A 21,619-nucleotide genomic window follows, 5' to 3' on the forward strand; every position below is an offset into this window, starting at 1 on the left:
AAGTGCATCACAGTGCAAAATGTGTTTTAGTTAGAGAATGTTTTAGAGTTTTGAAAAAAGAGTTCATGAGATTTGCAAACAGTGTTTTAACTACCTGAACTTGTTTAATGTTTTACAGAAGAGTGATTTATTCAAAGAGTGATTTATTCGACAAATTTGTTTAGGCTATTGAGAATTTGGTTCAGAGAATGGGGGTTAGTGTTTTAGCAATTCAGAAAAACTGTAATAGTGATGCACACTAACACTAGTCAAGATGAAAGAGCATGTTTGTAATAAAATTGTAATATAATATGTAATGTCCAGCCCTCATTCGGGAAACACATATTATGCGCTGATAAATGAGACTCGCGGATGCGCGCGCACCTCACTGGGACAGCGCGCGGAGCAGACACACACACACACACAAACACACACACACACACACACGCTTTAACCACAGGGCAGCAATACAACGGTAAGATATTGATCGGCTATTCGTTTGATTAGGGTGAATTAGTAGGCTAGTCTGGAGTCTTAAGAATGATTTATAAAACAGGAGACATGAGATGGAGAGTTAGATTACGTCAGTTACTAAGATTAGCCTACAGATTTTCTGAGCTCATGAGGTTGCAGAATAAGTTCTGTAAATGTTAAGGGTGCTCAAGATTAAACACAAAATACTGTTAAGTGGTAAAACAAATAAATTTTGAACATTCTGAAAATGTCTGTATTGATTAGGCTCATAAAATGTGTCTGATAAGTCACAATTAGCCTACAGAAAACGCGATCTGACTACACTTTAGCTATATTAGGTGATCAAAATAATGGTTATGTTCAATGTACTCATTGTGTTGATGTTGTTTTGTGAAACACTTGTGCTGTTATTTAGGTGAGATATGGGTAAAGTTAGGGACAGGTTTAGTGGGATGGTTAGGTTTAAGAGTGAGTTAACGTGTGTGTCAAGATCAACAGTGTATTTATTTATGTATTTTAGTTCGGACTAAAATAATAACACACATAAACAATTGTACTTTTCACATCTTTATTGAATCATTGATCATTCAGTGAAGAAAGTAGCCTAAGTAAACCCTTGAATTTAGTAACTTGTAGACATGTAATTAAAAATAGTGTGTATATTTTATTAATAAAATTGTGGTTCAGTGTTATTGCGAATATTTCACTAATGAAACCAATAGATACACTTTCCTAAATTTGTTTTATAGTTCTTAATTCTTATGGTTAGGTTGTGAATAACTGCATGTAACTCAGAGTCAAATATAAACAGGTAATTTCCATTCACTCTAAATCACATTTTTTTGAGAGTCAACTTAAAATAAAAAGCACATTTCACTAAAAATAATAAATTCTTTGTGTCATAGACTAAATAATTTAAGATATTTTACATGATATGTAGATTCCATTAAAGAAATCAAGCCTAAAAAATGCAGTGTCATTAGGGTGACCACCATCAAACAAACCACATGTGGAACGATTATAAGTTTGTGTGGGACATGTTACCAACACTAAAATATAACCTGAAACTGTTATATAGTGTTTATCTAACTTAATAAAAACATTTGTACTCTGCATTTCAGCTGATAAAAATTCTTTCTTCTTTAATCCCTTCCAGAAAACACCATTACATCAAAATGCAACATAACATGTCTTTATTTTACAAGACATTTAAACTCAACATCACTGAGCCCAAAGACATCATGCAGATCACTATTTCTGAAACAGTTCTGACCAAGTCCAACTAAAATCCAACAAAATAAATAATGAACAAATGATAAACCAACATGAATTTAGATCATTGACAGTCTAATATATTAAAGGTATAGTGGAGGATTTTCTTTTTCCGGGTGGGTATCCTATACTATTGGTCCACCTAAGTGTCAATCATTCAGGTGATATGTTTACGTAAGGCCGTCGTACGTGCTCGTCCCTATGTAGTTTTAGCTTTCTGCGCATGCACACTTTCAGGTGTATTATGTGTGATGAGTTACGGTTTCAGCCATTCCTTTGAAAATGGCTGAGGGTCGAAAGAGAAAAAATGTATACGAAGTGTATGATAAGAAGAGAAATGCCGCAGAAAATAGAAACAAGACCAGAGTGATTTTGGGTGAATATTTCACACGCTGGCGTGCGCTAAAAGCACAGGTTGGGCTTCCCACTGATGCCGCAGATTCTACTAGACAGGTAAAGTTTGTCATGCTATTTGGACAAATCCATTTAAAATCACTGCTAGTAAAAGTTAATGTAAGCTATGATTAGCGATGCTAGCCCTGGCACAAGTCATGCACCGCGTAGACACGGTAAACATCTCAATTTGTCTAGAGTAGCCTTATGACCAAATGGTACTAGGAACTAGGCTTGTGCATGCTCTCTCGTGCACACGTTTAATAGGCGTTCCCTCTCAGGAGCAAATAGAGTGTTGCGCATGTGCATTTTTTAAAAAATTGGAGAGGGCGGGTCTTCTCTAAAATTCGGAAAGATCCTCCACTATACCTTTAAGAATATATTAAACCAAAAACGTTCATATTTTTTTAGAAAGGATGTGAATTAAAACAACCACAGCAGCAACAAGTTGATAAATTCTGTTAAATAAAAAATTTTATTTACCGAATTAACCAATTGTTTTCTGACAGAAACACATGGAACGAATCACCGCTCCACATTTTGATTGACGGCGTCACAACCCACTAGTGACTGTGTTTACTCCTGTGCTTTCAACCATTGGATAGGATTTTAAAAACGGCTGTTGTATTTGTACTTCTGACGAAGCGTAGTTAAATATAGGTGAAAAACTAAGCCGCAAAAAGAATGAATAAAATGCTTTCTTAAAAAGGCAAAAGAACGCATGCACGTTTTCTTAATATGATAATTAAAAACAAACAGACTGATGAAAATGCTGGACATTTTCTCAATATGCGACGTGCGGGACAAGGGGTGAAAATGCTGCGCGGTACAACGCAAAGCGGGACGGGTGCTCACCCTACGTGTAATATTGTTACCATCATTTTTTTACATAAATAGCACATTTTGACCAATCATGGAGCATCCCACCCAACTCCAAACTCTTTTTGGTTTATTGCACGTTACGCCCAAAACACACCCATTACTCATTCAGAGAATAGAGACAAAACACACCCATTACTCATTCAGAGAATAGAGACAAAACACACCCATTACTCATTCAGAGAATAGAGACAAAACACACCCATTACTCATTCAGAGAATAGAGACAAAACACACCCATTACTCATTCAGAGAATAGAGACAAAACACACCCATTACTCGTTAAGAGAATAGGGACGACCCTTTTAGACCATGCACCGGGAGCGCCGACCATTTTTCCCATCATTAAACTAGCAAAAGTGGATTCGGACGTGCCCTAAGTGCACTTGCTCCGTGCGCTTTAGACCATGAGCTTAGACTGTTAATATAGGGCCCTGCATCTCTCTTGTGCAATTTTAAGATCCTGTGAAAGCGTTTAGGATGGAGGTACGGTTCACACCAACTAATCTTTCTTAAGAACAGATTTATCGGTAACCAGACTTTGTGTGCACCTGTGCATCCCACATTTCCAAACACTTTCCTTTATTGACTCCCTCAACGAGTCGTAACAGAGGTTCACTTACTTTTTCCCCATCGCATGTCAGTTCATAAATTCATACAACATTCTTCCTCCACATTTAGCTTGGAAGATATCATGAGTTTAAGTTTGTTTTCAAATATTTGTTTAATCAACTTTCCTTGTGAGTGATGTTCACAAGTGCTGCTTTGCATTTGTGTTTCCTCTTTTGTGTGCTGAACTGACATGCTGCTGAACGAGTTCCTTGCTCTAGTGGCATTCTTGGCAGAATGCCTAAATGCCGGCAGGATAACAGTTTAGTAACATTTGCATAAAACAGCATTGTGATAATGCCTTTATCGTGACGATATATGTAAGGGATAATGTAGAGCGAGGCGGTTGTTATCGCAAATACAACCCCGACAGGCAGATCAGGACCACGACGCGAAGCGGAGCAATAAATCAATAATTTGACACAAAATATTGATTTAAAAAGGAGTTTATTGATTTAAAAACGATTGTATTGCTCCAGAGTGAACAGAACTGTGTCCATGACAACGCTCTGTTTTTCATGCGAACAGTGTGTTATACTTAGCAGCGGTTATCAAGAAATAACAGACCGCATTCAACCTTAGAATTCAATCAAGCCATGTAATATAATAGTGAAATATCTGCTTGCTGTCATTAATTTTTGCACAAGTGTAATTAAAATGCATTTGTATGATACACACCCCCCCCCCCCCCCCCCAATTTTGCAAACACCTTTGAACATTTTTTTTCCTTTTAAATCTGTTCTATGATTAATTGCTATTTCACATCCGTATTTCTTATAAGAATAACATTTTACAATCATTCTGTTTTCGCCACATGATAAAGAAACATTTTTTGCCACAGGCAAAAAAGATCAAGAAAGACTGCAGTTTCTTGGTAATCTAATGCAAATTATTGTGAGCAATGCAAATCGAGTCAAGTCAAGTCATGTTTGTTAACATTCCTCGTTATTCAAGTGTGAAAACCCCCAAAATTAAAGTGCTGCCATTACTCAGTGTACTCACCCTAATTTCTTTCATAGAAAACTCAAAAGAGGATAATGTTCAGGGGCGATTCTAGGATTTCAGTATTAGGGGGGCTCAGCCCACAATGAGGGTATGATTAAAACAAATAATAATAATATATTGTTTGTATACTAGGGTAGGCGTGAACATATATGATAGCTTTTTGTGAATAAAATACCAACATTTAAACAATACAACCATATCTATGCATCTCACGTCTTTATAATGATATTACAGTGCTCATTCTGAGGCAGTTAAAATAGAGACAGCTTCAGGTCACACTATAAACTAAACAGTAAAATTAAATAAAATCATTAAAAAATACTTAAATATTACTGATGTCATGGGTTGGGTCCACAATGAAGCAAGTAGAGCATCCGTTAGCAGTGGTCTAAATTTATTAAACTAAAAAGAAGGAAGGAGGAGGAGATGACAAAGGGAGTGACCCAGAGAAGAGCCCGTAAAACGAACGCCCCCAGGAGAACCAATGGAGGGAAGAGCCAGGAGCCCGACTGACTGAAGTGGAGCTGGGAGAGGTGTAGACCCAGGCGGAGCCGACGGGAACCTCAGGCTTGTTCAACTTCATGCAGCGCTTCGAAGACGGCTGATGACTCAAAGCAGTGCATGTCGGTTACAAATTGTGTCCAACTTGAGACAGCGCCGACTCCACATGACTGATGCATGCCATCAAAGTACCGCAAAAAGGATTCGAGAGCAGTGGCTGATTCATTCTGTGCAGTTTGTCCAGAGCGGCTGCACAAGCTCTGATGACGACACAGCTGATCCATGACTGGGCGGATTCACCGCATCACAACGATCACGTTTGTTTCGTGTTTATTCTCACACCGTTTTTTATACCAGTAAAATCTCTTTTCATGTAGTCACAATATTATATTGTGTCATTTTTATCAAAATAAAACTGATTAAAAAAACGTACACCCGACTTCATTGATCGTATATAGGCTTTATTCTTGTACAAACAGACGCCGCATTTAGCAGTACTGTACTAGGGTTGGGCCGATAGACGATGCCATCGTCCATTGCGATGGCTGACAGACATCACAATGTTGAGCCGGCATCGCGATCTGTTTCATCGAGCCGCAGTCGATGTCCAACACACCTAGAGACGACTGTAGGTCTGGAGTGGAGACAAGTGGGACAATGGTGGAACCAGAGGGGTGGAGAATCGAGGCGTAGCCGGAAAGACGATGAACCAAGGTGAAGCTAGAGGGACGAGGGACCAAGGTGGAGCCAATGGGCCAGAGGGTCGAGTTGGAGCTAATGGGTCAGAGGGCCGAGGTGGAGCTAATAGGTCAGAGAGCTGAGGTGGAGCCAGAGGGCAGAGGTGGAGCTAATAGGTCAGAGAGCTGAGGTGGAGCCAGAGGGCCGAGGTGGAGCTAATTGGTCAGAGGACAGAGGTGGAGCTAATTGGTTAGAGGGCCGAGGTGGAACCAATGGATCAGAGTGCCGAGGTGGAGCTAATGGGTCATAGGGTCGAGGTAGAGCTAATGGGTCATAGGGTCGAGGAAGAGCTAATGGGTCAGAAGGCCAAGGTGGAGCTAATTGGTCAGAGGGCCGAGGTTGAGCCAGAGGGACGAGGTGGAGCTAATTGGTCAGAGGGCCGAGGTTGAGCCAGAGGGCCAAGGTGGAGCTAATTGGTCAGAGGGCCGAGGTTGAGCCAGAGGGACGAGGTGGAGCTAATTGGTCAGAGGGCCGAGGTTGAGCCAGAGGGCCAAGGTGGAGCTAATTGGTCAGAGGGCCGAGGTTGAGCCAGAGGGCCAAGGTGGAGCTAATTGGTCAGAGGGCCAAGGTGGAGCCAATGGGTCAGAGGGCCGAGGTGGAGCCAATAGGTCAGAGGGCCAAGGTGGAGCTAATGGGTCAGAGGGGCGAGGTGGAGCCAGAGGGATCAACACACCAGGGCAGAGCTGGAGACTGGGAAGCCCAAAGCGGATCAGAGTAGCTGGACGGGATCAGTCGGGGGCTGAAGGGAGGTAATGGAGGCGGGCAGAGGAACAGAATGGTGTTGTCTGGGGCGGGACCAGTGGTGATGGAGACTTGAGGCTCGGCGGGACCAGTGACGAGATGTCAAGATGAGTGGGATCAATTGGGATTGGAGGCTTTGAGGAATTAAATCATCCAGCTCTTCATACCAATCCTTGGGTTCCTTGCACAGTACACCTTTAGTGGTGGGATTATGGGCTGGGCTCCAGTCCATACCTTTGAACTCCACTAAAACTCCCTCTGGGATGGACATCAGTACCGGCACTTGCACCTTGAGGCTCTAGGACAAAGATGGCCTCTGGAATTAGCACTGGCTCAGGCTTCATGGCGGTGGGCTTTGGCATATCTTCTGTAGTGGGTGTGGCTGAGGGCTGTCTGGGCTCTGGGTCAAATTGGGGCCCGAGGTGAGCATGGACCTTTTGAGCAGAAGGGCATAGAGGATGTATTGCTCCAGGGTGCAGAGAATACAGGGGTGATAAATGCTGAAATTAAGTGTTATTTTGTGTGTTTTTGCACAAGAATAATATAGTGAGAGATGTGTTGGTGTTTACAGGTTAATATTCTGTTATGTTTGGATTTATGGGAGTTTCTGTTATGTTGCAGTTTTGCAGGGGTTACCATTGTGGTGAAAAGTGGAGCCTGTGATTACAACAAGGATGGGGTGTTGAACTGTAGATCTATATTTATGTCTATAGTAATTTACATGTTTGTGTTGCACTAAATAAAACATTTCAGTTTGTTGACTTTTAAAATTGATTGCAACTGATTGCCTCAATTCTTTTAATATTTTTTTTTTAGTTCTGGCAACTTATTATGGTTTAAGGGTTCTTTGGATTTGTGGGGAATTCAGACAGATGTCAAACAGAGTTGTTGCAAAGTCCAGTGATTTTCCCCCCATTTTGTTTTATTATGCATCAACATGTTAAGCAAAGCCTTAACAAATAGACAGATATTTAAGTCATAACCCAATTGTGAAAGTTATTCTTTACGTGAAAAGAAATGCTTCATAGGTTAATTTAGACTGACCTTTCTGTATCTTTTGGATTGCACAGTTATGACGATGTCTTCTAGATAATATCATAAAAATATTTGCCATCAGATAAAACGTACAACAGAAGTCAGAGCTGAATTATTCAACTCATAAGACTTTTGATCTTTTTCCTACAAGAATATAGATAAGACACTTCACTCTGAGTTTAAACAGACATTAACATGTGTCAATATTTGATAATAATGGTTTCAAACGAATAGGATGTGAACAACCTCTTCACATGATCTATCTATCTATCTATCTATCTATCTATCTATCTATCTATCTATCTATCTATCTATCTATCTATCTATCTATCTATCTACCTATCTTTCTATCTATCTATCTACCTATCTATCTAAAATTAGATTTATTTATATAGCACTTTTCACAATGCACATTGTTTCAAAGCACGCAGCTTTAGAAAAAATTATGATATCTGAAATCATGTCTATCTCTTAATCCTAATCTAAACAGTATTACTATGTGTTTAGGTGTAGGATTCAAAACCACAAGAGTAAACAGTTGAACCGAAGACAGCCTGAAGTCAGCTGACACCCAAAACTGATCGCACATACAGTATCATACAGAATCAACACTGACAGTAGCTGAGAGCCTCATCAAACTTCAGTTTTACTGTTCCCACAATGGCTTTATTGAACGTCTCTTTGAACATCAACAACAGCTATTTCAAATCCAACTTCTCAGAATTAGAGGACACACAACTCACGGGGAAGAACTGGTCAGCTCTGTTCATTCTGGCCATTATATTTTTCACTGTTGTGGGGAATATACTGGTAATTATGGCGGTGTCCATCGAAAGCAAGCTGCACAATGCCACCAACTACTTCTTGTGCTCACTGGCCGTAGCAGATATGCTGGTGGGATTCCTGGTTATGCCAGCCTCACTTATTAGTATTCTTTACAGTAAGTACTATGCTTTTTTCTTTCTTTTTTAAACAACAAATGCACATAAAAAGTATGAAAATGTTTTTAAAGCATGCAAGCAAACCACAACTGAAACTGAAAGGCTGTATGGACAAGTCTCACAAAAGCTCTCGAAAAATACTTTTTTTTTTTACTGTCATGAAAAAAAAAGTGATTTTCCTTGAATGGCCTTCGTTGTTTTTATGCCAAATATATATTGGTAACACTTTACAACAAGGTCCTGTTCATTAACTTTAGTTAATGCATTAACTAACATTAACAATGAGCAATACATTTGTTACAGTATTTATTAATTTGTTAACGTCAGTTCATAAAAATACAACTGTTCACTGTGAGTTCAGGTCAATTAAATAATATTAACAGATACAACTTTTGATTTTAATAATGTATTAATAAATATTGAATTATTGACGAAGATAATTAAATGCTTTAGAAGTGTTTTTCGTTATTATTTCATTTATTTATCAAATATTGACAAATGAAATGGTATTTTTGTGTTACCAATAATTTCTTTACTTTTTCTTCTTTTCTTATTATTTTTTGGTGGTGAAATATAGCCCAAACATGTCTTTGTGAGATTCACCTGAATTTTATAGTTTGAAGTAATTGTAATATCAGTTTATTATAGATAATAAATATTGTTTGTGGAACAACTTAAGTAATGCTAACAGCTTATAATTTCAGTCAAGACAAAACCATTGTTTTTTCAGGTATTGATTTTTAGTTCCCTTTCGAGTTCCTGGGAACAGTCGTAACCCGATACGATTTTGGGCTATTTTGCTTTCATAACGTGTCTTCTTTGGAGCTACTGAAAAAGAAAATATTCAAAATACACATTTAAGAGTTTATTTATCTGATGTATGGAGTGATAAAAAGAGAAATCTTCTCTGTAAAACTTTTAAAGTAACACTATGTAGTTTTTCAACCTTCATAATATATTTCCAAGTCCCTTGTGATGGTACATCGACTTACAATAGGTTAAATGTCACGTCTGCCATAGCCTGACGTGGACTGTATCGCTTTTACTGGCACTATGTAACTTCGGGTTTCGGGTAGTAACCAGAGCACAAAAAGAACTACAAAATTCGACTGCTTTGCGGCATACATAGTTTTTCTTCGTTTGTGATGTCTTTCATAAAATCATGCATCATACTCCACCTTGTCTGTGGCCATTGTTGATTCCAAAGCCGGTGCTGGATAAACAGCGAGTGTGCGCGTACGACAGTCGGCTGCGGTAGGCTAAATTATTTACGACAGCGGTAATGGACAATTCCGCTTCCAACCTGTAGGGCGACCGCAGAGGAAAAGTTCCTTGGTGTTGCTTTAACCTTCAACTGTAATATGTCAACAAAATCTGACCTGGCTTTTTCCAATCTTCAGATTTCTGTTCCAGAAAAAAATGCAAATGAGTGCATATTTAATTCGATAATACATAATTTGCATATTTAAACATTTCAGAAAACTTGTAATGCAAAACAAGTGACTTAACGTACTGTGATTAATCATGTATGGTGATACTTTTTAGTTAACATTTTTATTTTATTCACTCATAAGCCGCGTTTCCACCGCAATTACCAGGAACTATTTGTCCCAGGAACTTTTTTCATAGGAACTTTTTTTGCCCCAGACCGGTTGCTTACTGCGTTTACACCGCGGACTAAAGTACCGGGAAGATTAGTCTGGTGACGTTGAACTGCGTGCGACTGCTCCTCCCAGTCTGCGAGTTTGTTTTGAGTTTTGAGTGCGTTTTGCTCTGGTCATATTTTTTTTGTAAACTCCATATTAATTTCCAGACAACTCTTTACTGCACGAAGCCAGGAAGCGCGATTTTTTAAAATGACGGCTAAAATAAAATGCTGCGTGGAGTCAACGGATCAAATGTGACGTGAGCTCAACCAATCAGCATGTTCAGCGCACAAGTCCGACCCCGAAAGTTCCTGAACGCTGAAAAAGTACTACCTCGCCAGCAGGGACTTTCTGGGGGGGAAATTTTTACCCGGAACTTCATTTAGACCCTGGTTCCTGCGGTGTAAACACACCAGGTACCACCCCAAAGTTCCTAGTTCCTGGGGAAAGTTCCTGCGGTGTAAACACACCGAGTACCACCCCAAAGTTCCTAGTTCCTGGGGAAAGTTCCTGCGGTGGAAACGCGGCTATAGTGTCTTGTCTTAACCCTCCGGCAGAGTCCTGCACTGGTCCATTTTTGGAGACCCGCCCCCGCCCGTACCCGCAAAGTTCAGCTCCAGATCCGACCCGTCACCCGTGATAATATCAAAATTAAATCCGCACCCGCCCAGACCCGTTAATATTTGGCCCGTTACCCGACCCGTGCCCGCAATAAATCACACACGCTAAAATCATTCCAACCAAAGTGCTTTATTTTTTATCTCGCACCTCTCTCAACATCACAATAGCCTCATGAATGGGCTAATAAAATAGGCTAAAGTGCGCTTTGTTTTGCGCCATTCAAGTAGCTTACATCGGCACCTAAATAGGCTATGGAACCTGATAACGCAAATGGACCTATTAATGGGGGGGGGGAAAGAACAAGACAAAATAAAACCTACCGGAGCCTGTCGCTCACAAACAATAGCCTATTTGTCAAGCCTCGTTGTCAACAATTTTATATACTCCACTCGACAACTTTAATTTGACTTCATCCACAGCTACTCCTGCAACGCACCAACTAGACTACGAGAAGCATCAACGAAAGTCACACTGTCGCAGTGGTGACGTGATGGGTCCAAAGGTCATATCGTTGTTATCGTTGTTTGTAATTTAGACACAAATATTGCACATATTTTTCATCCGATACCTGCTCGCAAGGAGTGCATTATTCGCCCGCATCCCCGCCCGTGAATTTTAGGAATGTCACACAATCCACCCGTTTTAGCCACTTTTATGCGGGTACCCGACCCGTTGCAGCACTCTGCCCTCCGGTGCTCTTCGCGTGATAGTCAAAAATGACAGATTTTTTTTCAAAGAACGGAATGTACTATATACAGGTGCTGGTCATATAATTAGAATATCATCAAAAAGTTTATTTATTTCAGTATTTCCATTCAAAAAGTGAAACTTGGATATAATATTCATTCATTACACACAGACTAATATATTTCAAATGTTTATTTAATTTAATTGTGATGATTAAAACTAACAACTCATAAAAATCCCAAATTCAGTATCTCCAAAAATTATAATATTACTTAAAACCAATACAAAAAAAGGATTTTTCGAAATGTTGGCCGACTGAAAAGTATGAGCATGTACAGCACTCAATACTTAGTTGGGGCTCCTTTTGCCTGAATTACTGCAGCAATGCGGCGTGGCATGGAGTCGATCAGTCTGTGGCACTGCTCAGGTGTTATGAGAGCCCAGGTTGCTCTGATAGTGGCCTTCAGCTCTTCTGCATTGTTGGGTCTGGCGTATCGCATCTTCCTCTTCACAATACCCCATAGATTTTCTATAGGGTTAAGATCAGGCGAGTTTGCTGTCCAATTAAGAACAGGGATACCATGGTCCTTAAATCAGGTACTGGTATCTTTGGCACTGTGTGCAGGTGCCAAGTCCTGTTGGAAAATGAAATCTGCATCTCCATAAAGTTTGTCAGCAGCAGGAAGCATGAAGTGCTCTAAAACTTCCTGGTAGACGGCTGCGTTGACCTTGGACCTCAGAAAACACAGTGGACCAACAACAGCAGATGGCATGGCACCCCAAACCATCACTGACTGTGGGAACTTTACACTGGACTTCAAGCAACATGGATTCTGTGCCTCTGTGACGCTGTGTCTTGTTCAAGAGTGGCTTGACACAAGGACTGCGACAGCTGAAACCCATGTCTTGCATACGCCAGTGCGTGGTGGTTGTTGAGGCACTGACTCCAGCTGCAGTCCACTCTTTGTGAATCTCCCCCACATTTTGAATGGGTTTTGTTTCACAATCCTCTCCAGGGTGCAGTTATCCCTATTGCTGGTACACGTTTTTTCTACCACATCTTTTCCTTCCCTTCGCCTCTCTATTAATGTGCTTGGACACAGAGCTCTGTGAACAGCCAGTCTCTTTGGCAATGAACTTTTGTGTCTTGCCCTCCTTGTGCAAGATGTCAATGGTCGTCTTTTGGACAGCTGTCAAGTCAGCAGTCTTCCCCATGATTGTGTAGCCTAAAGAACTAGACTGAGAGACCATTTAAAGGCCTTTGCAGGTGTTTTGAGTTAATTAGCTGATTAGAGTGTGGCACCAGGTGTCTCCAATATTGAACCTTTTCACAATATTTTAATTTTCTGAGATACTGATTTTGGGGTTTTCATTAGTTCTTACATTACATCTTTCATTAGGTACTACATAATATTTACGCAGTAGTTATAATCTATTCATTCACTTTTTGAGCATAGTCCTGAAAATTAAATTTACAACTTAAACTGTCGTAAATCTTGAATGCTTTAGAGCACAGACTTAAGTTTGATCTATTTTTAAAGACAACATTTGGCAGATGATTGAAAAAATTATTATAAAAAAGTGAACTTAAAAAAGTTACAGAATATTTTTATGAAAAAATACTATTTGATTGCAGTAAGAGTGTGTGTGGCTGCAGTACCAAACACTTCCACTAGATGAAATTCATCTCCCATTAATTTCCAATGCGCTCATTTTTGACCGCGAGAAGCACAAGTGTGACTATTTTTTACAGGACCATTTAACCTTTTTGAATCATGTCCATGATTTTTTTGTGAGTTCACTTATCAAGTGCCAAATCCTTTACAAATTTTCGTACCATTCCGATGAAATTTTTTTTTTTTTAAAGTAAAAATTTTTTATCAAAAATGACTGAAGAGCACCAGAAAAAAAGTGCATGCTGAAACATGTTAATGGTTTGTGAAAATACTAGATTTACTCTGTTTTCAGATCACACCTGGCCTCTCCCTGAACTGCTATGTCCCATGTGGATCTTCCTTGATGTGCTCTTCTCCACAGCCTCCATCATGCACCTGTGTGCCATTTCTCTGGACCGCTACATCGGCATCCGTGACCCATTCAAATACGGCCGCAGCAACTCACTTTGCAAGGCCATGATAAAAATAATCACTGTTTGGACCATTTCTATAGGTGAGACTGAAGCATCCAGTGTTACAAAGTTTCAAAAGATTGCATTGTGGTTAATGATAGATTATACTGTACAGAAAACAGTATCAGAAACACATTTCAGCACACAAGCACTCATCGGGGTTAAAAGATAAAAAGAAAAAGGCCTTGTTGTCATGATTTGGTTGAAAGGCAAGGAATGCGTTTTGAATGCGTTTTTGCCATTTATTTACTCGACAACAGCGTTTTGGGGTCAGAAAACACAAACTTTTCAAAACGGTTTCAAAGTGCAAGTTTTTTAAAAGCGATACCTTGTAAATTTCTGAAAACAGTGGCGTCATGCTCATGCATATTACGTGTTCAGTCTTTAGCGTTTCTTTACAAATACGTTGCCATCTACTGGCCTGGCAGGAGAATACAGCATTTTAGTCGTTTTCGCGGATCCGTGTGAATGGGGATGGTTTTGACAATGTGTCGTCTGTACTCAAAAAACACAAAGGAAAGACTTTTAAGTTTTTAGTATATTGTTGTCGTGTCAACGTAATCTGAGACATTAGAGGTTGCCATTATTTATTAGTATGTGACTCTATAGAAGGGCTTGTTATTAATGATCGCTCATGTACCAGTGATTGATTACCCTCCTGCTTGACACAAGTTGCCGACACGACTTAAAAAAACAATACACAAAATATTACCAGATTGGGTTGCAGGATGTTGTAGCTATACCTTTACTAGTATCCCAGACAGCAACATAGTGTCGGCCCACATCTGGTATGTGTGGAGTCCATGTGTACCAGATGTGGGCCGGATCTGGGCCTACACTGTTGCTGTCTGGGATATATGCAGTTATGTACGCAGTCAGGCAAGCAGACTGACCCTGTTTCTTTGCGCTCCCTGGGATTGTTGTAAACAGCGCTAACAGGAACTGACAGGAGGAATGATATTCATGCCATATTTAGCATTTCTGATGCATAATGCTCGGTATTTCTGCACTGCTCCTCATATGGTTTTGTTATAATAATAGCTAATCTCACCCCAATCTCAAGCACTGTCATTTGCTGTTATCAATCCGTGTGCATCGTTTATGCCGGTCATATGCATTTCACCCTGGAGAGCCCAATGAAACAAAATGCTTTCTTTTTAAAAAATAAAATAAAATAAATAAAAATTCTAAATCTGTCTTAGTCACAGTTGCTTAATTGAAACTACAGTGAAATCAGGCAACTATAAATTAAACATTTAGACCATTTCAAAATTAACAAAAAGCAAATGTTAAAAAAAACTGTGGTTGCTAGATAATAGAATAATAGATAATAAAAAGTTAACATATTTACAGAACAACCTGTACATTTTACAGCTAATCAAACATACAAATGAGATTAAAGATAATCAAACATCTTTAATTCAAGAATCAAAGCAATAAACAGGAGAATTACTCGAAGAAAACACAACCACATACAACATGACATTAAACAATGCAAGACGAGGAACGGACTGAAACCGAGGGTTTATAAAATAGTTTATAAAAACAAGAGCAAACAAAGAAGCTAACACGATAATTAATGAAACACACCTGGACTGAGGACTCCGATCAATCTGGAACCTGGAGAAAAACAGGCAGGGAACAGAGGAGAATATAAACGAATTAACAAACCAACTGCAAACAGAATACAATGAAAACTGAATGATGTCCATAATGTACATTACTGATAAAAAAGAAGAAAAAACATCAAATATGAAGTGTCAGGGAATTCTGTGTATGTCAGTTTACAGATTTTAACTGTAAAATATAAGATGATTTGTTCTTTTTACTTCAAAAAATTCTACATTTAACAGTGTTTTACTGTAAAATTACATAAAATGTTTTCCCCGCATTATGTATACACTTACAGTTTTCCCCTTATTTAGTAAGGGAATTTACTGTTAACCAGTTAACAGTTTTTTACTGTCACAGGTTATTACTGTTTTTAGTTTTTTACAGTGCTAGTGACACAATTTAATAGTTTATTACTAACATGCAACTGTGGAGGAAAGAACAAACCAAGGATCACTCCTCCATAGGCTTCTAAGGGATTGAAACTTGTTCCCCGAAAAGTTATTAAAGACATCGTTAACATAGTCCAAGTTGATAAACTTAAGATTGAGCCACTGTAGTCACTTGGACTATTTCAACGATGTCTTTAATAACTTTTCAGGGCCTGCAAGTTTCAATCCCTTAGAAGCCTATGGAGGAGTGATCCAGCTCTCACATTTCACCAAAAATATCTTAATTTGTGTTGCGAAGATGAACTAAGGTCTTACGGGGTTGAACAACATGAGGGAGAGTAATTACTGACAGAATTTACATTTTTGGGTGAACTATCCCTTTAATAATCTGCTAACTCTTTATTTTAATGCTCCCCAACAGACATTATACTGACTATAAGCAACTACATGCCAACTTATTCTAACCCATACCAGTCTACTAATACTCTACTTATACTCTAATCATAGTCCACTAATACTCTGATGATACTCTACTAATACTCTACTAATACTCTACTAATTCGCTAATGATACTCTACTAATACTCTAATGATACTCTACTAAAACTCTAATGCCACTCTACTAATACTCTACTGATACTCTACAAATACTCTAATGATACTCTACTAATACTCTAATGATACTCTACTAATACTCTAATGATACTCTACTAATACTCTAATGATACTCTACTAAAACTCTAATGCTACTCTACTAATACTCTACTGATACTCTACTAATACTCTAATGATACTCTACTAAAACTCTAATGCTACTCTACTAATACTCTACTGATACTCTACAAATACTCTAATGATACTCTACTAATACTCTAATGATACTCTACAAATACTCTAATGATACTCTACTAATACGCTAATGATACTCTACTAATACTCTACTTATACTCTAGTGATACTCTACTGATACTCTAATGATACTCTACTAATACTCTACTTATACTCTAATGATACTCTAATGATACTCTACTAATACTCTACTAATACTATAATGATACTCTACTAATACTCTAATGATACTCAACTAATACTCTAATGATACTCTACTAATACTCTACTAATACTGTAATGATACTCTAGTAATACTCTAATGATACTTATGGGATCAATTTCCCGCCAAATGTATTGCGGCCACGGATCAAATATAATAAGCGTGAATCAAAAAACAATAAACAAGCATGATATTTTTTTTTTTACTTTTTAAATTTTTTTTTTTTTTTACAAAACTTAAACTTGTGTTCATGCTTTCTTTAAAATTATGTTTTCCTTGGTTTTATTACTCCGTACTTTGCGCTCTCTTTCATTTTCTGCTAATAATTTATTTTTTTGTACGCTTGTGCTGTTTTTCTCTTCACTCTTCTTTCCATGTTCTGCGCTTGCTCTTCCAAATGTTGCATTTCGAGTTTCATGTAAATTAGGGAGGGCTTAAGCATCACCATTGGTCCACTAGTTCTAGATTGAAAGCTCCTCCTCTAGCCAATCAAACGAAGAGGGGAGTTGACGTCACTCCAATGCGACTCGCGCTACTGATGCTCTCTCGTAGCTACAGGTGAAGATAACCATCAGCTCAGCTGGCAAAAATCTTTCCGTGGCAGGACACCGTTAAACTGTATGTGTGCCTGCAACTCGACCTGTTACGTCTACGTGGCGATCCGTTATCGTTAAATTCGTCACCCTAACGACGACGACCTGTCACAGTTGTGCCTGTCTGATGATCCATCATATTCACCTTTAATGCCCTGGCCTTACTTCTGGACCTTGCACTGTGAGCGTCGATCTCCTGCGAGCCACACAACAGTGTTTCATTAAAGAATTCCTGATTTGAACGAGAAGTTTGAATGAATGACTCCCTCATAAAGACAGTAACTTGCCACCACCTACTGCCCGCTTAACTTTCATATTTAATCTATGACATGGAAGGGCAATGTTGGTCCTCCTGGGTGCAGAGTTTAGCTCCTCCAACCCTAATCAAACACACCGAAACCAGCTAATCATTATCTTTAGGATTATTAATACTGCTAGGTTTTTATCGGAGTTGACGCTAAACTCTGCAGGACATGCGGCACTCCAGAAACGACGTTATCTATCCCTAAACTTTTCAATAATTTTCATGTTGCTGTAATAAAAATTTAAGCTATATTTAAAACATTAATCCTAAAGTAATAGGCAATTATGTAGCTATTTAAATGAACACAATAACTATAATAAATCACTGCATATCAAATCCACCTGGTTTCTGTAATCTCCTCTGTACACTATAATTTTCATTAATCTTTTGTCAAATGGTACATCTAGTCTAGAATTAATTTACCAGGCTACCTAGGCTATATGATCGCTTAACAACAACAATTAAGAAAATATTTGAGGATAGCTTATTTAACTGTAATGGATCACCAGGTAGCCTGTGCGTTTTTTTTCCTTTTACAAAGGCTACATGTTTATTTTAAATTTTTGTTGTTGTTGTTCTTTGTTTTACATACTCTGAACTGTACCACAAATGCCTTTGTATTTGTCTTGTACTTTTTGCACTGTATGCCTTGTCTGTAATGGATCTAATATATATATATATATATAAAGGTAGGCTTTGTGTAGCGTTGAAAGGCCAAAGTCCTAAATTCTTCAGACGGGTAAAATGGCCGTTTTTAACTTAATTTTTGCAAAGAAATGTAGTGTTTCAAAACTGCATGATGTTTTAGAGCTGGCTTAGCATATTAACATCATGAGCCAAGTATTGTTTAACACCAATTACCAGTGTGCGCATTAAAATGTAGGCTACCTCAAAAAAGAGGAATTTAATTATTTGTATGTCCAGAGTTCAGATAGCTTAACTGCTAAAAAGTCCTTGTAAAGTTTAAAATAAACTTGTTTTCCCCTGTACGAGTGAGCATCAGTAGCGCGAGTCGCATTGGAGTGACGTCAACTCCCCTCTTCGATTGATTGGCTAGAGATGAAGCTGTCAGTCTAGAACTAGTGGACCAATGGTGATGCTTAAGCCCGTTGCAATTTACATGAAACTCAAACTGCAACATTAGGAAGAGCAAGCGCAGAACATGGAAAGAAGAGCGAAGAGAAAAACAGCACAAGCGTACAATTTTTTTTATTATGAGCAGAAAATGAAAGAGCGCAAAGTACAGAGTAATAAAACCAAGGAAAACATAATTTTAAAGAAAGCATGAACACAAGTTAAAGTTTTGTGAAAAATTTTTAAGTTTTTATTCATGCTTGTTTTTTTTTTTGATTCACGCTTATTATATTTTGATCCGTGGCCGCAATACATTTGGCGGGAATTTGATCCCATAGATACTCTACTAATACTCTACTAATACTCTACTAATACTCTACTAATACTCTAATGCTACTCTAATGATACTCTTCTAATACTCTACTAATACTCTAATGCTACTCTAATGATACTCTTCTAATACTCTACTAATACTCTACTGATACTCTACTAATACTCTACTAATACTCTACTAATACTCTAATGCTACTCTAATGATACTCTTCTAATACTCTACTAATACTCTAATGCTACTCTAATGATACTCTTCTAATACTCTACTAATACTCTAATGATACTCTACTAGTACTCTAACAATAGTTAGTAGCCATGTGGGTGCAACGTTACTTATAGTCAACAGAATGTGTTAAAGGGACCATGAAAATAAACTGAAACCAAATAATGTAACCGGTGAGATCGCGAGATGGGTTAAAACAAGCTTTCTGAAGTGATCCTTGAATCTTGTTGTTGTTTTCTTCTTTTCTTTCAGTGTTGTCGCTGCCCATTCCAGTAATGGGTTTCCAGGATAAGCAGAAGGTGTTTGTCAATGGCACGTGTGTGTTGAACGAGCCTCGCTTCGTCCTGGTGGGCTCATCCGTGGCCTTCTTCGTTCCTCTGGTCATCATGGTGGTCTGCTATTACCTGACTCTCCGGGATCTCCAGAAACACAGCTTATCTTTCCCGCAGGAGAGCAAGAGCCACTCCACACGATCCTCCGCTAATATAAGAGACACAAGTCTGCTCAACAGTGAGTCCTCCACTAAGAAGTCCACATTTCTGATCAGCAAACGTGCGTTCAGAGCTCCGCGAGGACGAGATAAAAAAGGCATGATGCAAAATATCAAAAACGAGCAACGAGCCTCCAAAGTCCTGGGGATCGTCTTCTTCCTCTTCCTGGTCATGTGGACGCCGTTCTTCATCACGAATGTGCTGATCGCTGTCTGTCGGGACGACTGCGCTGAGGTTCTCTATAAACTCATTAACTTCTTCGTCTGGGTGGGATACGTGTCCTCGGGAGTGAATCCCCTGATCTACACGCTTTTCAACAAGACGTATCGCCAAGCCTTCGCTCGCTACCTACAGTGTAAATATCACGAAGAGAAGAAGGTCCAGTCCAACAGAACATGCTGACACATGCTTACAGCTGATCATTAATAGACTAGTCGGATCCGCAGTGACTAACTCGCCATCTCAAATGATCTATACTTCTAGTGTGAGGCTGATTGTTTGTTGTGAGTTTTATAAGATCAGTTTATGTTTCTTGTGTGACAGGACGTTACAAATGTTTAATATTTGGGGGATAAAGATTTTATTGTCCTCTAAACCACAGATGCACAAAAACTTTCATAAACAAGCGCTTTTCAAGATGCACGTGGAAATTAATCTGATCCTTGAAATGATCGTGGGCAGCAAAAGAGCTAAACTGATCTAATATTTGATGTGATTTAAGTAGCAAATAAGAATGGCTAAAATTATTGAATATATTTTGAGACAAATCTCATCTTAATAATTTTCATGTTTTGTTCAAGGTTATTAAAGCAAAAGTTTCTCAACAGTGGAAGAATATATAAACGTCTGGTATTTGGGTCGAAAGACAATAATTAACATGATAATAAACTGCCGGCTGACTTTTCCATTTGTTAACATGACATTGTAATTTAGATGGTAAATATCATATATCAAAACTTAGAGATAATCACCATATTTAAAATGAAACCATCATATTTATAAATATAATATTAATCATATCATAAGAAAATATCATTTGTTGTTACTAAAGTAAATTAGTTTGGGATAATTACATGTTAAATTATTATTGGATCTCATTCAATGCTTTCAGAATCTTTACTTTTTTTAAATAATTTTGTTTCTGTGTTTTTTAAAATCAACATTTTAATGACAGTATATTTATTGAACAAAAACTATTTTATTTGACAAAATGAACAGAAATAGTACAAACTTTGCTAAAGTGATTGTTTTGAACAAGTATTAACCTAGACATTATTAAAAACACATTATTTTAGCTCATGTATTTGTATCTTTTGCCCCGTGTGTCTGTGGGGTAATACCTCGCCACCTCATTCATTTATACGATTTCTAAATAAAATAAACCACTTTAATGATTTTATATTTTTATACAAAAAATCTGTTGCTCAACAAATGTTCAACACAAACATGTTTTTTCTGCAATCATACACTATGGGAATAGTGAAAAGCACATTCGCCCTGTTGTACCCTATCCACCTTATTGTGTAAAGCACAAGTAAGCTACTTTCTGTGAATTTTGTGTTTATGTGTTTATGATAATCAAAACAATGTGTTAACAATAATAAATAAATAAAATATTGTAATATATCCATAAAGTGAACACTAAATGCATACTTTCCTAATGTTTAAAGTTGCCATTTCAAGGTTGCTATAGCATTTTCTTCTCTATTGTGTCGTATATCCGAGTGAAACGCTTCTGGGACAAGAACTAATGTGGGCGGGGCTTGATTGTGTCCCTGGGGAATTGATTGGATGGTTGTGGTTTGCTATTGGCTGATCTTATGTGAGAGACAGTTTATAGCCCCGCCCACATCGTCGGAGAAGAGAAGAGATGCTGCGAGAGAAGTTACTCTGATTCAA

General features: G+C 38.3%; 1 protein-coding gene across 1 annotated transcript; it reads left to right on the plus strand.

The window, feature by feature from the left end:
* The first annotated feature begins 366 nt into the window (after positions 1-366).
* On the plus strand, positions 367-21,359 carry htr2cl2 (5-hydroxytryptamine (serotonin) receptor 2C, G protein-coupled-like 2). Its single transcript, XM_077224862.1, has 4 exons — positions 367-454; positions 8,134-8,566; positions 13,490-13,690; positions 19,482-21,359. Exons 2-4 carry the CDS (start codon positions 8,287-8,289, stop codon positions 20,120-20,122), a joined length of 1,122 nt encoding a protein of 373 aa, XP_077080977.1. The 5' UTR covers positions 367-454; positions 8,134-8,286; the 3' UTR covers positions 20,123-21,359.
* Positions 21,360-21,619: the final 260 nt, after the last annotated feature.

The sequence above is a fragment of the Siphateles boraxobius genome, unplaced genomic scaffold (genome assembly GCF_051911475.1).
Source record: "Siphateles boraxobius isolate OS27281-9 unplaced genomic scaffold, OSU_SipBor_1 92, whole genome shotgun sequence".
Taxonomy (NCBI): domain Eukaryota; kingdom Metazoa; phylum Chordata; class Actinopteri; order Cypriniformes; family Leuciscidae; genus Siphateles; species Siphateles boraxobius.

Coding starts and splice junctions, on each gene's coding strand:
- htr2cl2 (XM_077224862.1), top strand. CDS start 8,287: ATGGCTTTATTGAACGTCTCTTTGAACATCAACAACAGCTATTTCAAA. Junction 8,567..13,489: donor ACTTATTAGTATTCTTTACA/GTAAGTACTATG, acceptor CTCTGTTTTCAG/ATCACACCTGGCCTCTCCCT. Junction 13,691..19,481: donor TGTTTGGACCATTTCTATAG/GTGAGACTGAAG, acceptor CTTTTCTTTCAG/TGTTGTCGCTGCCCATTCCA.